The 18,419-nt window shown below is 28.2% G+C and overlaps 1 protein-coding gene across 3 annotated transcripts in view; it reads left to right on the top strand.

Annotated features, from left to right (window-relative positions):
• LOC724618 (cysteine-rich motor neuron 1 protein) overlaps positions 1-17,723 on the top strand; it is a 261,295-nt gene extending 243,572 nt beyond the window's left edge. For all 3 annotated transcript variants that reach the window (XM_026446249.1, XM_026446248.1, XM_001120512.5), the window contains 6 exons: positions 8,472-8,648; positions 8,749-8,928; positions 11,539-11,894; positions 13,128-13,484; positions 14,470-14,670; positions 14,751-17,723. In XM_026446249.1, coding sequence (XP_026302034.1) covers positions 8,472-8,648; positions 8,749-8,928; positions 11,539-11,894; positions 13,128-13,484; positions 14,470-14,670; positions 14,751-15,002 — 1,523 coding nt within the window. In that variant the 3' untranslated portion in view covers positions 15,003-17,723. The remainder of the gene's footprint in view (positions 1-8,471; positions 8,649-8,748; positions 8,929-11,538; positions 11,895-13,127; positions 13,485-14,469; positions 14,671-14,750) is intronic.
• Positions 17,724-18,419: the final 696 nt, after the last annotated feature.

The following is an 18,419-nucleotide window of genomic DNA, read 5'->3' as shown; positions in this document are numbered from 1 at the left end:
ATAACTTTCGATATCTTTTTCTCACTGATATTTTTTTTTTTAATTTTATAAATATTTTACTTAAAATTTATAATTTAAATTCAAAAATATAGTCGATGATTATATTATCATCAAAATTGATTATAACATTAAAATTACATTAATTAACATGGAGAAAATTCAATAAAGAATATTTTTCTTTCTTTTGCCTGTTATGCCAATTGAAAAATTGATGCAATGTATTGAACTAAAATTTATCTCGTAATTATCAATTACTTAATTAATTTTTACAGATAAATATAATTATTTTCGTTTAATTTCATTTATTATTATAACTTGCTTCAATAAACAATTTAAATTAATTTTATCATCATTTAAGTTATCTTATAATTGATCCATTATACGAAATGATTACAACATTTTCCCTTCTCACTTTTGATCAATAATCTTGGATATTGTTGATGCCTTAATAATACAAAATAAATTATAAAAAATTTTTCTCGTTGGCACAATAATTCTCGTGTAATCGCATCGAAAGTGTCTACTATCGCTGCACATCATAAAACTGTATTCACAGAACTCGGCAATTATCTAACCGCGTTTCGACTTTGTAATTCGCGAGGAAGAAAAATAGGATGGGGAAAAGGAGAGAAAAGAAAAGAAAAGAAACGACAGGCAAAGCGTAGCGGCGAAAAAACGTCGACCAGGACGTGAACAATGCGGAATAGCGAGCAGCTCGACTTCTATCTGCGCGGCGGAATAGACAAAAGACCGGAAAGAATTAATAGCGGCGCAGCGAGTTCGGACGATTTCAAAGCGAGGGGGAAAACGAAAGCTCACGGTGGTTGAAAACTAGGCGCGTTCCCAGCTTTAACTCAACCTTTCGCTCTCCCTCCCTCCCCTCTCCCCTCCGCCTTGCCTTCGATCTATCGGTCGATATAAACTAGTTAGCAAGCTTCAGCCAGCTTGCCGTATTCGGGGAAAAAAATCGGATAACGGATATCGAAGATAGTGAGGGAGAGGAAAAATAAAGAATCACGACACGGTCCCGACGAATAAAGTATCGATAAGTTGAAATGAGAGATGAAAGTGGGAGAGGGAAGGGAATAGTATTTAAGGGAAAAAGTTTAAAGATAAACTTATATTGGCAATTTCATTAATTTCTTTCAAGATTCTAGATTGTTCTCTTCTTCTGATCAAATATGAAACGTTATACGTAAAGGGTAAAAAGTTATTCGAAAGCGATATTAGAAGAAATAAAGAGATTTGAGAATTGTGGACCATATGTTTTTAATATACATATAATGGAGGAAAAAATGGTAAATATTTCATTATTCTTATATCAAGTTTATTTTGTATATATAGAAGCAAGGATAGAAAAATAAATTTTCTAAATTAAAATATTTAAGAAATTAATGACATTTTTTGTATAGATAATCTTCAGAATAATCTATTGCAATATATGTTAAATATTATTATTAGAAATAATTATTAGAATTATTAGATTATTAGATAATTAGAAAAATTTTTTAATTCATGTTTTTGATATTTAAAAATTACTAAGCTAATTTAAAAAGTCTTTCTCTATTAGCTATATCTAATTTGACAAGCTAAAACATATAGCTAATCTTATAATGATGTTTCCCTATTACTCAAACATAACATTATTAATATAATAAAATTAAATATAATGAAATTCATTACATATTATTTATATACATTTAAATATATATACTACTTTATATATACAAAACAAAATTACTTTTTAAATATATTGTCAAAGTAATATAAATTTAAAAATAATATTTCGGTTTTTTATTTATTTTAAAAATTTATAAGAAAAACTATATTATTCATTCATATATTATTGTTAAAAATTGTAAATCAAATATTAATTGATTGGATAGAAAATAAATTGATATAAAAAATTTTATATTCATAATTTCAGAAAAATGGGAAAGATGTATAAATTATATATATTGTATTGACTGATTTAATATTACTCAATACAATATAACAAATATTGCAATATTTATTTTTTAAATAAATATATAAGAAATTCTAGATATATCTCTACATAAAAATATATAATATAAATTTCTTAATAAAAATGTACTTTTATATACTTGTATTATTATAACAATATTTTATATTTTATTTGAGTTTTTCAAATTATTCTATATTTTCATATTTTATCAACCATCATCTTTCTTTAATCATCATTATAATAATCACTTTATTAAATACTTTATTCAATCATTTTTTTTTTTCATGTAATATTATCTTTCTTATATTCGTTTTCATTTTTAAATTCGTTGTTATTATTTCTTTCATAATAAATTAGTCTCTTACAAGTTTTTAAAACTAAAAGAAATAAGTCCAACTAATTCCTTCTTATGTGCTACAAAGTGTCTTATTTTTAAGAACTGGATAGATTGTTTTAAACTTGAATTACAAAGTGTTATAAGTAATATCTATTTAAATTTTTTATCAGAAAGAACTAATACGGATAATATATAGTTTTTAAATTTTCATAGAGATAAAATTTTTATATATAATTCTAATTGAAACATTTATATGTGATATAAATTTGCTCGAATGTTTATTTATCAGAAAAATAAGAATTGAAGTAAGCTAATTGTAGTATCCATCAAATATTATTCATAATTATTCATAAAATGTTCTATCATATTGTGTCTATCATATTATCCAATTCTCTCAAATTTATTCTATTTAACTCAATATTACGTTATTCTCTACTATTTTATATTAGAAAAAAATATCGAAACTTCACTGTACCTTAATTAGTCTTTGTTATGAAATATTGAATATTTGATTATTAAATATGGATTTATAATTCGATTGTATTTCATCGATGAAAATGTTTGTGTATGATTAAAAATATACTTTTATATTAATAAAACAATTTACGAAGCTAACTTTCTGATATAGCAACATTGAATAATTTCAATGATTTTTTAATATATTATGAACTATTCTAAATAATTTTTTCCTTAGTATTAATTTTTTGAAAATTCTTCTTTCAAAAAATTTTCTCTTTTATGTGCATTCTGCTTATATGTGCATCAATATGTGATCACTAACTTAAGATTTCCTTTGTGATACAATTTAAAACATAAATGTAAATGAATACATGTAATCATTTATTTAAAATTTTAGTGAAAGTACCAACTTAATATAAAAATGTTATTTATTTTATTTGCCTCAACAGATTAATAAAACTATTAAAGATAAAATAAATTTAAAATAAATTTATCGAATAATATTTTCAGAGTTATTAAGTTGTTTAAAATATTTTTTTCCTAACCTCTTATGTAAATATTATTATTTTGACAAAATATTTTTATTCCAATATTGAATAAATTCGAATGAATCGACATATCAAACATTTAAACATCGAAGATTGAACATATTGTTTTATATTTTTTTTTTCTTTTTGCATTTCATAGAATGTCCAAGTTCGTTATGAATGGATATTAAGTTGATATTTGTTCATCCGTTATGTCGTTTGTTTGTACAAATAATTCAAAAGTGACGATTGTACACTATTCGCACGTGCTACGAATGCATGTAAGTAGAATTCAACGTAATAGGGCTGAAAGTTTTTTGGCGAGTAAGATTTCCAAGACCGTTTTCCCGGATTATGTGTAAGGAAAAAATTATTCAGAGTCATGCACTCGGCAATAATAATTATATAAAAAGAAAAAAATCATTGAAATCGTTCGATATCGTTATATCAAATAAGACCCATTTGCTGGATGATTTATCGAGAAGGAAAAATTCGCAAAATCGGTCAAAAAATTAAATTGAAGTTAACGAGGTAAGATTAGAAAATGGAATCTCGAGCAGGAAAAAGAAAGCAAAGAAGTGAGAAGCGCACGGTCCCGCGTTACGTCAATGTCAATTATATGCGCGAGATAACGTTCGCGTATTTTTATAATGATCTTCATCATTTTCTTTCCTCTTCTTTCTCCCGTTATCCGTCTTCACGAACGTGACACGCGATACATCCAACAGAGTTTCACAACGCTCGATCACAACCGGATCGGAGAAGCTTGGCAAAGTTTTGGTCCTCGGCGATGACCGATGAGTCCGTCATCGACACTGTCATGATATTCCTTGTCCTCGATCTGCTTGATTTTCATTCACTTAAAACTTGCTCCGTGAAAACGAACGAGAAAGAGGAAGGAACGAAATCTGACAAAAGAGTCGATGAATCGTTGAAAAAGAGAAAAGAATTGAAGTTGGATAATTTAATTTATTCGACATAAAAATTTTTTTATATAAATAAACAATTTTTATTATATATTAATAAGTATACTTAGCATTATGTATATATTATGCATTTTTGCATAACAACATGATACAATATGAAAACGACAAAAATGTTGAAATTTATTTTTTAAATTGTAAAGAATTTAATTTTGTTTTAATAAGTGTCAATGAATGAAAAAATAATAGCAAAGTGAAAAAATAAATGTTTGTCATACTCATTCTCTGTCTCACTTCATCTAATATAAAATTAAATTATTTGTAACTTAATAAATAAGTCTTAATGAATATTTTTGCTTGCTAATTTTTTTTTAATTTCTATAATCATAATTAAAATTTTTAATTTATTTCTTCCAAGTATCTTTTATAATATAATGATAACTAGAAATTAAGAATTGAGTAGATTCCCGATTCTATGAATGAATTTATAACAGTAATATTTAATTACAATAATAATAATGATAATAATAAAAATATTCACAATTAAATGATAAAAATTGTTTTTTTTTCACATGCACTCAAATTAATATTCTTAATTGAATTAATTTTTAATTTTCTATAGAAAAATCTTCAAACATTTAAAAGTTGAAAATTATTTCTAAAAATAATTTCTATCAAAATATAATCAACTCAGCGAATCGATAAGATATAATTTAAGTGTTTATCGATCATTCGTATCTCAATTTATCTTTTATAAATTTTAATTTTAAAAATAATAAAGCTTCTGAATTGCATTGACCACTTACATAAATATTTCATATTGCGAAATGATAAAAATTTCCTCGTATCTCACATTTTAAATATCGATATTATATTAATATTAATTTTATTTTGAGATCCTTAAAGTTTGAAGCAAATACTTTTACATTATAAAATTCTTAATAATAATAACCATTTGTAAATCTGCAAAAGTACATTGACAAATTATTAATAATAAATATAATAACAAACACAAAAATAATAAAATCGACTGGAAAAATTGCACAAAAATTATAAAACATTACATATGTTGTATATCATAGCATTATCATATCATAAATGCATAAAGATGCAATAAAAAGCAAAAATAGAATAATTTCAGATAAGATGACCTTGTGAGTAAAAGACTTAATCTCGCAGACAGTTATAAAACGTTCACATTATACGATATATTATCTGATTATACGATATATTATTTTTGGTAGTACATTGTAATTTGTATACGTTCTTTTTGTTTATTTTTAATTGAAAAATTAAATAAATCATACGTTATATAAAAATTGTATCGAAAGTATACATCAAAAACTTTTTACGAATTTTTCAAACTACAATATGACAATTTATAATTTTTTGAATATAATATTTAAAAATTATATTTACATTCGTTATATGATATCATCATATAATAATGGAAAAAATAAGTTTAGTTATCACTTTTTAATTTTCGGTTAGATAATTCCAATTTTTTATAAGATATTAAAAATATATTTAATAATTAATAAACATTTTTCTAGAATTATGGCTACTGAATATAAAAGAAAGAAAATGTAGAAAATTATGAGCGAAAGAGTCATTACAGAAGATCGTAGAAACAATTCAAAATGGTAGAATCAATATTGATATGGAATGCATAATTTTTAATGTTTTCTACATTTAAATAGTAAAAACTTCGAGAAAAATGGCTTTTGTTCTTTAATATAAAATCTACATTTATCCTATATCTATAATATTATAAATCTATTTATATTGCAAATATATATTTCTTATTTAAATATTAGACAAATTTATGATATATTGATTATTTTAAAAAATATTTAAATTCGCAAATATATTTCTTGTGTAGACGTTAGATGAATTTTACAATCTATTATTTATTTTAAAAAATGCGGATTATTTTATTTGGAATTATTTTATAATTATATTATTAATTTTAAATCATGATCGATGACATTCTATTGATTTTGATACATGCTGCTTGCAAAAAAAAATCAATTTTATTACCCAATGAGAAATCCTAACCTAATTTTATAACAACGGCCTAAATAGATGTAGAATTCTAGAATAACGTTCAAGTATTAAATTCCAATTATTAATAATCATTTATAGTTTTAATAAATGAAATATAGATCAGATATTTTTTTTTTAAAAAATCGTATATTATATTAAATATACATAAATAATTATAATATACACATTTTGGGATAACGAAAGAAAAATTCCTGAGATTTACCAAACTTTATTATCGACGAATGGTAACGATATTACTTTTGTCCTTGCGAGAGATCTCGACAGCGATAGAAGCGCATCGAATAATCTTATTTCGTATCATCCGATGTCCGCCGAAGCAATGTCGAAAAGTTAAAAGCCAATTACGTGGTATAAGCTCAATTACTTGTCTCGGCACCAAGCAGCTCGATCGATAATCCTGGTAAACGCGTAATACAAGCCTAGAGACTGAAAATACGCCGTTTTAAAGATCGAACGAGAATCACAGAGCGCTTGAAAAGAAAAAAAGAAGCGTTGAACCGGGAATTTTCTGCGATTACGTCCGGTTGACACATAGCCGATAAACGATCACATGAGTAAGGCTCAGAACTTTTTCGTTTAATTACTTTATCGAGCGTGAAATTATCCGCTAAAGGGAATGAAAAAAGTAACCGCAAATATTTGCTTACTGCATTTTAGATTTTTGCTTCTCGTACACGAGGATTTATCATGATATTACGTTCAATTATTCAAGAATTTAAATATATAACGCGTGTATATGTCTTTAATCGATACTAAATGCATATGCTATTATATGATCAAAAGAGAAAATAAAGTGAACTCATTATATTAGACTTATAATCTATTTTTTTTTCTAAATCTCGATATAAGAAGACTTCATAAATAAATATGAATCAAAAATTAATCTTTCTTTTCAAAGTTTTCTTTCTTACCATATGGCAACAACACCGTGTGATAGATCTCTAAAAAAATATGTATCAGTAATTCATAAGATACAAAGAAATCATTAAAAGAAAATCAAAATAGAAATGAAAATGCAATTCGTTGATTAAAAAATAATATGTTTAATTTATGTATTATTTAGCTCCATATCAATATTTTTCATCGTTGAATTTCGTCACTCAATTCTTAATCCAAAATTTTATTACCATTTCATTATTCATGGCGAAGGATCTTAAAATTCCTCTTGAGATGTGAAAGAAACTAAAAATTACGAGATTACCAAATTAGGCGAGTGTGACGAATACAAGAAACTATAGTTTCTTGATTGTATCGAAAGTTGCGTGGGCGATGACATAATCAAAAGAGAAATAAAATGAATCTCTGCATAATTTATATATATGAATGAATATTTACAATCTGATGCACTCTTCGTTCTTTCTTTTTCGAATTGTATCCGATTTTCAAACGAATCACGTACAGCGGATTCTTCATCTTTTGTTTTGAGCAAAAAGATTTCTGTAGGGCAAAAGCTGAAATGATTCAAGGCTTGAAATGTGGTGTTTGAAACGTTGGCATTATTCGGTCCAGGTGGAGATAGAATACTCCTAGGCACCGATGCTAGGTATCCTTCTCGAACGCACACTGCATCGGTGATTCTCACGGGTGCTATTTTTCCTTTGTTGCTTCTCAAACACGGGAGGAGATACACACACGGATATGTTGCAAAATCCTATCCATTTCCGGAGAAATATCATCGTAGTTATAAATTTTACTTACCAATTGCGATCCAACTTTTCCTTTTCCCGCGTTATTCTCGAGTTGCTGGAGAGTCGTATTTCCTATCGTATCGTGATTCCCCACATGAGAGAAATAACGATCAATACGATCAATATCGAAAAGATCGTATGAACAGCAGCGCATTTAACTAATCTGTGATATTCAGTATCACGATACTTTCTTCGACGGTTATTCTAATACAACTCGATCGTGCCAACATTTGCCTGGCAAATGCAATTTTGCTTTATCCTCGAGGAGTAATATTTCTGTAACGGTTTCCTGTAACCGCGTGAATGAGATTACGGTAAATGAATCGGTGGAAGGGAAAAAGAAAAATTGCATTAGTTCGATGGCGAGAAATCGTAACGCTTTTTTCCATCGTAAGCGCCGTTCGATCGCTTTTCTTTCGAATCGAAACAAATTCGATAACCGGTAACGCGATCCTCTGGCATGCAATCGAGGAAAACATATTGAACATTTGTATCCGTTTGTAGGGGACACGCGTGGCAACGAGTGTCCGGAGGATAGTGTTCAAGGGGAGGGCGGTGAGTGCAAATGCATCGACTGTCCACCGGTCGAGTGCGAATCGGGTCAACGTCGGATCCAGGTGAAGCCAGCGGATCCAGAAACGCCGGGTAGCTGTTGCGCTCGTTACGATTGCCTGCCCTCAGGTAAGAGATCGAATTAAATGTCGCCTCGTGTCACGATCACGTCGTTTCGTTACGGGACACAGCTCGCTTCAAAGTGTCGCTTTATTTTCCGAAACCCAAGACTCTCGAGAATCGGAGCCGTGCCCCGAAAATAGCGTGTTAACCGAGGATGGAAAGTGCGAGTGTGCGCCCTGTCCAAGGCCTACCTGTCAATCGGGACATCGCCCCGTACAAGTGAGAGCTGCCCTGGATCGCGAGACACCCGGTAGCTGCTGCCCTCTTTACGAGTGCAAACCCGCAGGTAACAGATTCAAATACGTTTAATTATCAGTTGATTCTAAATAATAAAAATTCGAGAATATTTGATCGATCGATCGATCATTAATAATTGTAGAACTGCATACAAGCAATCAATAGAAACAATTGAATAATTGTGTAAGAGAGATTGTATAAAATATACACGGTCCAATCTTTCAGTTTTTGATTTTTAATAAATTATGCGAGAAATAATATAATTATATGAGTTGCTATATCTGATTAAATAAAGATGATTTGTTTGTAATAATTGTGAAGTTTTTCAATGTTTTTTTAACAAAATAATTATTTTCTAATAAAGTAATAACAATGTTAAAAAAGTTGTAACGTCACAAAATATTTAATTTTCATATTTATATTTTAATAATAAATTAAAGATTTCTGATTAAATAAAGATGATTTGTTTGTAATAATTGTGAAGTTCTTCAATGTTTTTTTAAAAAAATAATTATTTTCTAATAAAGTAATAACAATGTTAAAAAAGTTGTAATATCGCAAAATATTTAATTTTCATATTTATGTTTTAATAATAAATTAAAGATTTCTGATTAAATAAAAATGATTTGTTTGTAATAACAATTGTGAAGTGTTTCAATGTTTTTTTAACAAAATAATTATTTTCTAATAAAGTAATAACAATGTTAAAAAAATTGTAATGTCGCAAAATATTTAATTTTCATATTTATATTTTAATAATAAATTAAAGATTTCTGATTAAATAAAGATGATTTGTTTATAATAATTGTGAAGTATTTCAATGTTTTTTTAACAAAATAATTATTTTCTAATAAAGTAATAACAATGTTAAAAAAGTTGTAATGTCGCAAAAATTTAATTTTCATATTTATATTTTAATGATAAATTAAAGATTTTTTTTAATTAATTAAATATAAATTAGATTTATAAATAAATATACAAGTTAAATAAAATATAAAAATGACTTTTTATAGAAATTAACGCTTTTGAGATAACTATTTAAATTATTACATAGAAACAATAAAAAGTTAGCTCAAAATGCTTATTTTGACTTGAATATTCATATTAATTAAATTAAATTACTTATATATAAAAGAATATTGTTAGAAAAAATATTTACTTACATAACCAATTTTTCAATAAATGCTAATAACTTTTCAATAACATGCAATCATTAGAGAAAATAATTGACACAATAGAAATATTTTTTTCTTTTTGTGATATAACACACATAGATGCAATGTCATTAATAATTGGTTAACTTTCCTTGAAACATCTTCCCTATAGATATAATTGTTTAATTTTTGAATTGATAAATTAAAATTAGAGTTAATGAATATATAAATACTAACATTTGTCACTATTATTAAGTTGTTGAAATACAGATTGACGGTAGTTAACTAACTGTCAGGATACATTATTTCTAGTGATTGTATCCCAGTCTGTTCGCAACTTAGAGAACTTATCGCCGCCAACTTTCAATTTAGATTGCAATCGTTTGGCAAAAGATGGCAATCCTAAGCAAAAATAAATTTCTTTATCTCTTATTCAAAAAAAAAAAAAAAATAATAGATAATAAAATAACATTTTAACCATTTTTCTATGTTTTAATAATAATATGAATATTTATATATTAAAAAAATAATTTTACAATTATCTTTGATATGGAGATAATGAATTAATCTTGGATACGATATGAGATACTGAGATAAAATATTATATTAATTTAATGAATACAATTTTGACGTGTGAACAAGTTAATATTTTTATATTTGATGATTGATATCATTAATTTAAGTATTTAAAGAATTGAATACAGATTTTTTCAAAGAAAAATCATTAATAACAATATTATACTAATGAAACATTCTATGATTAAATTTATTTGTTAGATTTTTTTTTAATCTAATTTTATAAATTTTGAATAAATAATTAATAAAATAAATATATAGAAAAAGTCAATTTTTTCGATTTCAATATGATCTTGAATATATATTGTTAAGATCAATATTCTGAATAATTGTTTCCAGCGTTGATCTTCGAAACTTGAAGAAAAAAATATTTTTCATTTTACTTGTAATAATTACTTAATAAGAACTTACATTAAATCGAGCTAATCTAAACTTATATATTAAGTCTAATAAAAAAGCTGTATCAAACTTTACTTACGGAATATATATATTTCTACGTATATCTCAGAAATTGAAGCGAAAGGAATATATGCATAACGAAAAATTGTTTAAAATGTTGATCTTGATAACACATTTCAATTTCATTAAAATCGAAGAGAAATTTTATATATAATTACCAAGCTTATTAATTATGAAGCGTATTAATGACATACTAAAGTAATAAGTTTACTGTTTTTATTATATGAATAAACAATATAAAAAAATTGATATCTTGATTTTATTTCAAAGTTTTAAAACATTCTTATAATTTACCGTTCGTGCAAAATTCATTTAAACTATCAAATCTATATTTATATTCTTTTCTTTTAATTTTTCATTTTGTATTGTTTACGTTATATATAATAAACTGTATCATCGAATTGCGTGATGGAAAGAAAAATTACATTTACAAAAAACTTGCTTACAAATTACTTTTGTTTGCTTCGCAGAGTCCATCTCATGGATAAAAGTGGCAACCGAGATGACGAAACCGCCTAAATATTGTATTTACGAGGGCAAAGCGAGAGAGTTGAACGAACGATGGCAGCCATCCGATTGCGTTAGCTGCGTCTGCCAGGAGGACGGGATGGTATCCTGCCAAGAATCAATGTGCAAATCCTGCGAGAACGCGATTCCTCCCGATCCTGGCGAATGTTGTCCGCATTGTCCACCGCTTACAAACACGACGTTCCTCCGATCCGAGATACCTTGTCAAACTTCTCTCGACGGTTGCGAGTTAACATGCGAGCACGGTTACGTGAGAGACGAGAGCAATTGTCCCATTTGTAGTTGCGATAAATCCGAGGTATGTGTTAGGCGTATAAATATTCTTGTGATCGTTTTTCAGATATTTATATTCATTAACATCGAAAGAGCAATCCAACTTTAAAGAAATTAGTATTTTTATCGTGTGAAAAATTATATATATAAGGCTTTAACAATTTAATTTTGTGCCAGAAAATTGTTGTATATAAACAGATAATTGAAATCGTTTATTAAATCATATATTTTTGATAGTTATTATACATAATTAAGTAGTCATTAATATAATTCTTCGAGTTAATGTAATCTTTAATTGGATATCTTTCTAGATCTATAATTTTTTCACTTTATTTTTGACATTAATTTATTAAATTATATTAATAAAATAATTAATAATAATAGAGAAACTAGAAAAGTAAAATATTTGATAGTACTTGCAAATAATTTATAATTTGTATTACGTTCATATTTTTTGATCAACTATTTAAATATTTAATACTTATAATATATATATAATGAAACAAACATATTACAGAAAAATTAAGTTTTTAATATTTTTTTTATATCAATATAAGGAAGCATTCTAATATTAAAAAAGTAATTTCTTTTAGAATCGACGAAACTGCTTTCATTATCATTGAAAATGAAAATGAAGATTTTTGGAGTCATATAGTTATCAACAATTTCAATTTTCAATTTCTATTTTATTTTGAAAGCAAGTATTGGAAAAGCTATATTATTAAACAAGCGAAAGTTTAACAATATAAACAAAATAAGTTGGCTATAATATTCCAGATTATGAAAAACTTGATTAATCATGGCTACGTTTGTTTGAAATGAATTTTCTTTCAATGCAAAGAAAGGATTGATAATTTATATTAGAAATAACGAAAAAAAACTTGATACTTTGATTAAAATTAATTATACCTAATTTCTTCTATGTTAATAAATATATGCTTATAAAAGTAAAAATAAACTAATCATTTACGAATTTATTTATGTTTTTCATCATCTAAAACGAAGATTGTAAAAAACAAATATAGGAAGATAATAATTCATATATTAAATAAATAATAAATTTTTTTCAAATATATTTATAAATAAAGATCGAATAAAAAGAAATTTATGAATGATTAATTTATCTCTTAATTATCAGAAAATATATTTTCTTATAAAAAGAATCACAAAAATTTTTTTTATATATCTAATATACATACAAATATATGACAAGATGAGATACAATTTTTTAACATTCCCATATTTTTCTATTTTTTAGAGAAACGATGTGATAATAACGGATCGTCCTACTACTAACGACGAATCCAAAAACATTTGCCCAAAGTTTCACTGCGATTTCGGTTGCAAGATCGTAAAGGACGAAAATGATTGCTCGATCTGCGATTGCCAGACTTTTGAACAACCTACCACCGACGCTGTAGCGATCGACGAAGCCGGAAAAAAGATTTGTCCCGAGGTGAAGTGCGACTTGCACTGCGAACGAGGATTGGTCATGGACGAAAACGATTGCACATTTTGCAAATGCCGAACGCCAGAATCGACAAGTTGTCCACCTTTAATCGGATGCAGAAAACGATGCGCGTTTGGTTACAAAACGAACAAACGCGGCTGTTCAGTAAGTAGAATAGAACAGTTTCCTCCGTTCTTTAATTTAAATAGTTACAGAAACATATTGCAAACATCGATTGAAGCCATAATGTTGAAACATTATTTTCGTTATATCTTAAAAATAAGAATATTAAGAATACAATCTAAAAATGACTGAGTTAAAATGAAAATTTGTATGTTTTTATTAAAACATAATGTATCATACATATAGCAATTTTTTTTCAATTTAAAATCTCTTTGAATACGCGAAATCAAATTTTATCATTTTTCGAGTGCATTTTTGCCCGAGTATATTTTATATGTATTTCATAATTCAAAATCTTGCTTTATCTCATACAAAGTTACAAAGTTTTATTTTAAAAACGAAAATAATACTAGAATTTTAAGAATTGATGTCACTCTTTCAAAATATGATATTTTGTTTAATTAAAAAAAAAAATGTAAATTATATAATTTATACATAATTCATTATAATTTATTGTGTGCTTGTAATGTTGCATACAATAAAGAGTTTGTTTTAATAAAAAAAGATATAAATTTATTTCGCACAAAATATACGAAAAATTTTTATGATTAACTATTATACAGTGAAAATAAAAATTTAAATAATTTAAACTTGACATTGAACAGATTCACATAATATGTACAACATATCAACTATTGAAAAAAAATCGAAAATAATTAAGAAATTAAAAAAAGATGACAATGGTATAAAATTGGCAAAAATACATATCTAATATTAAAATCCATAATCCATCATTGGCATTAAAAAACGAAAGAGAAGATTAAAATTTTCAAAGCATACATTTCTTTGCATATTAAAAAATGTGTACAATTTGACAGCTAAAAAATTATAGAATCAATTTTACAAGATTGATATTAAATAAGCGTATTTCCTTATTTTTTGTATATTTTCGGATAATAAAATTTAATAAAATTCATCGTACATTATATGTTGACAATGATATTGACATTATTATTGACGTTCACAGATGTGCCGATGTCGCGCTTTCTGCGTGGACCACGCGAACGGAACGCATCCGGAAGGATCGACTTGGCATCCGAACTCATGCACCTCGTGCACCTGCGACACCGGAGGGAAGCTTAGCTGCAAAGAGACTGTTTGCTCGATAGCCTGCAACGATCCGTTGCCCGCGAAACCTGGAACTTGTTGTCCGATTTGCCCGATCGCGGTGAGTATTCCGGTATCGTTTCGTCAATCGAACGTATATCGATTCCTCGATTAATTTCCCTGCTTTTCTCTTATTTTCAGCCGACGAAAGGTAACGGCGCGACGAACGGCGGTCACCACCAGGGCAAAGGATGGGGCACAGTGCCGATCGTCTTGATCACGATACTCTCCTTGTTCTGCCTGATGCTCATCGTCCACATTCTCCACAGTCGATTCCGAGCCCGCCTCTCGCCCTCCGAGACCTCGTACTCCATCTACCCTCCCCAATATTACAAATGCGTGCCAGTGTACGACACGCCGGTGCATCGAAACGAGAAAATTGTACCCTTGTAAAAAAAAAAGACTGTTTGTTTTTGACGACAACCGGGGGAAACGTGGGATTATAATTTCTTGGACAGACGGAAGTTATGATACGTCTGACGGCGGCGGCGTCGTCGATAATCGCGCCGGGAAATAAGGGAAGAAAGTTGAGGAAGTTGAAGAAGTAGAGGAATAATGGAAAAATCATCATACTCGGTGCCGACAAAGTCCAAACTTTTGACGTTTCGCCGGTCCAATATAAAATACCAATATTGTAGATTCAGTATTATTTATATAGCGGACGGTTTTAAGAGATTGTAAGAGAAGAATGTAACTGAGATGTGTATAGAGGCCGATGCTTCGTGAACTACGATTGTCGGTAATCCCCTCTCCGAATTCCTTTCCCTCCCCCTTCCCCTCCTCCCTCGGCTCTAATTCGATATGATATCGTGTTGCGATATGTAAATTGTAATACAAAATGCAAATATGTAATAGAAAAGCTAGCGTAATTATCACGAGGAGGGTGTTAAAAGTATAAATACGCTAAAAACAAGATAAACTCAGTAGAGATCCTAAACTCGATCGAGAATCGAATAGAAGAGAGAAGTCTTTATAGTCCATTTAGTATTAGTTCCCTCGATCTCTGGACCATGCGTTGTGTTGTGTTTCGTATCACGAAACTTCTGTTGCTGTTTATTATTATTATTATTCTTTGGACGATTTTATATCGGCTTTCTTGCGATTTTTTTTTTCCTTTGCCGTACACCATTTCGACCAATCTTATTCTCTTTTCTTCTCCTACTTTTTTCTCTCCCTTTCTCTCTCTCTCTCTCTCTCTCTCTGTTTCTGCGTAATTTTCGCTTTCTCTCCTTCTCTGACAATGCGTGGAATGTCTAGCTTTATTCGATTTCAAGGGAACAGAAGAACGATATTAAATTTACTAAGGATTAAGCTATGTAACACATCCTGTTCTGCCACTTTGAGATAGCTTTGATCACGAGATAGCGCAGTTTCATGACGAATTAAACCGGAATCGTTTAATTTTTCATCGATAGATTCAATCGTATGCGTAAGAAAAGAAAACTTTCCCTTCTGCTTTCTATTTGTACGAATAACTTATCGTATCGGTGCATTTAATCCTCTAGATTCTAGATTCTCATTTTACTTGATTCTTTGTCCTTGTTTATATTTTACGTTATGTATTACGCGTAACACGTAAAATCAAATATTTTATCTATAAATAAAACTGCAAATGAAACCAAAAATATCCCAAATTTCAAGATATCTCGATCTAACGTATTTTCGATATACATTGTTTCGTTTTTTATCTTGACAATTATTTGTACATATTTGTTCGAGATTATCTATTCGCTTTGTACACTCTTGCGATATTAATTTAACATTATTAAATTAATTAGAAAAATGTTACGCGTTCTACGAGATCGTTCATTTGTATCTATTTGCTCGTTTCTAGACTCGATATCGTGCAACAACGATAACGACGTAAAACACAGCCTATTATACTTATGAACTATAAAAAAAGAAAAGCTAAACAAAAAGCGAGAGAGAGAGAGAGAGAGAGAGAAGTGAGAATGATGCAAATATGCACTGTTGAATACACTGTAAGTACATATAGTTATATTATGAGAATGAAAGAGAGAGAGAGAGAGAGAAAAGAATGAAAAAGAAAAATAATTATGAGAGAAGATATATTAAAAGTACCGAAGGGAACAGAGATTTTTGCGTGTGCGTGTATATGAATCGTGTGAAACAATATAATAAGAGCGAAGAATAATTCGTTTGCATCCAGCATCTCGCGGAGTCGATACCTAATCGTTATCGTTGTTAACACGAAATAACCAATTGTCGTGCAAATTAAACATATCTCTGTGCTTGGAGGGAGGCGCGCGCGCCCGCACGTAGAACCTCGTCTTATCATTCCTTCTTCCCTAAACTAACGCGTACATATATTTTTCCAATGCGACACTCATCATGTCTTTATCGTATATCGTCTCTAACCGTCTTTACCGTCTAAATAATAATGCTAAATATGTCGCGTATATGCGTACTAGACTCGCGTGTATCGTATCTACCGTATGTAGAACGATCGTCGATCGAAAATCGCAGACTGTATTTCGTACGTGTAAATGTACGTTGGAGACAATATGTATCGACGACAGGTTCGTACGATGTTCCCGTGACGCGCGACGTCGATGCGCGAGCCTCGATCGTTTCTCCTTGTTCATCGCGTGCTCTCGCGTTCGAATGATATCGCGAAATAACGAAAGAACTTGTCGGACAAAAATTTGATTCTCCTTTAGAAAAGATCGAATCGGACCAAAATTATTCGAATGTTCGCGCTTCTCGGCTATTTTTGCTGTTCAAAGGTTTATAAATACGATATCTCAAGGGTAATAAAAATCATTTTGCGACTGTATATCGAAATGAAAAGGAGAATAAAGAGCGAATGATCGTCGAACGAGGAGAATCGCGACATTAATTAAAAAATCTTGCGAGGAACGCGATGAAAAGCAAGGCAATCAAGGCTAATCGAGAAACGAATAGTCTCGTGTTTGCGCGCTCTTTTTGTGTACAGTTTTAACGTAACGAAATGTCATATCAGTGTAACCTAGACTTATTTAATATGTGCGAACTCGTATGCATTTTAAAATCGTGCATCGTGTTTAAAGAAATAGCTCTTGTATGTTAAATAAAACGACATTAAATAAAATTGTTGATATGTGATATATTGTATACGAGTGGTATGTAAGTTGATAGATAATTTATTTCTTCACCATTCAAATATTTGTATCGTAACATGCCGAATGTTTCAATTTAATTTCCTCTGTCGTTAATAATTAATTCTTTTTTTTTTTTTTCGTTATACTTGTTTAACATATTTTTAGTTTCTAACATAAATAATATAAAATAAATCTTAATAATCTTATGGGATTTTATTCTCTATGTACTAAAATACCAATGTATGAAAATCAGAGATTTTGATTTAATCATAATTTAGACATAATATTTAATCTAAACTCAACAGAAATAAAAAAATCTTTTGTTCCATATATCGTATAAACAGACAAAAGATTAGGAAAAAATTTGAAAATTAATAAATTATAAAAATGTTAAATATAAGTTAATTAATTTATTTTTAACAATCATTTTCGTTCATTCGTTATTGAAAAATGTTTTTTTGTTCAAGATTCAATTTTTAATAATAATTTTCAATAAATAAATTTTAATATAATACATTACGATATATTAATAATTAATTATTAAATTATGATTAAGATATATGTGAAGTATAATATTTTCAATCTTGCTTGTAAACGATATTTATTCTACAATTCTTAGATGCAATTGACGAAGAAAGATTTCCAATCCGGAAATTCAAAAAATTATGAAACGCTAAAAATATGTAGGTGCTTATGTAAATATATATTA

The sequence above is a fragment of the Apis mellifera genome, linkage group LG1 (assembly GCF_003254395.2).
Source record: "Apis mellifera strain DH4 linkage group LG1, Amel_HAv3.1, whole genome shotgun sequence".
Lineage (NCBI taxonomy): Eukaryota > Metazoa > Arthropoda > Insecta > Hymenoptera > Apidae > Apis > Apis mellifera.
The sequence above is the reverse complement of the archived record's forward strand: the minus strand, read 5'-3'. Positions and strand labels throughout refer to the sequence as shown.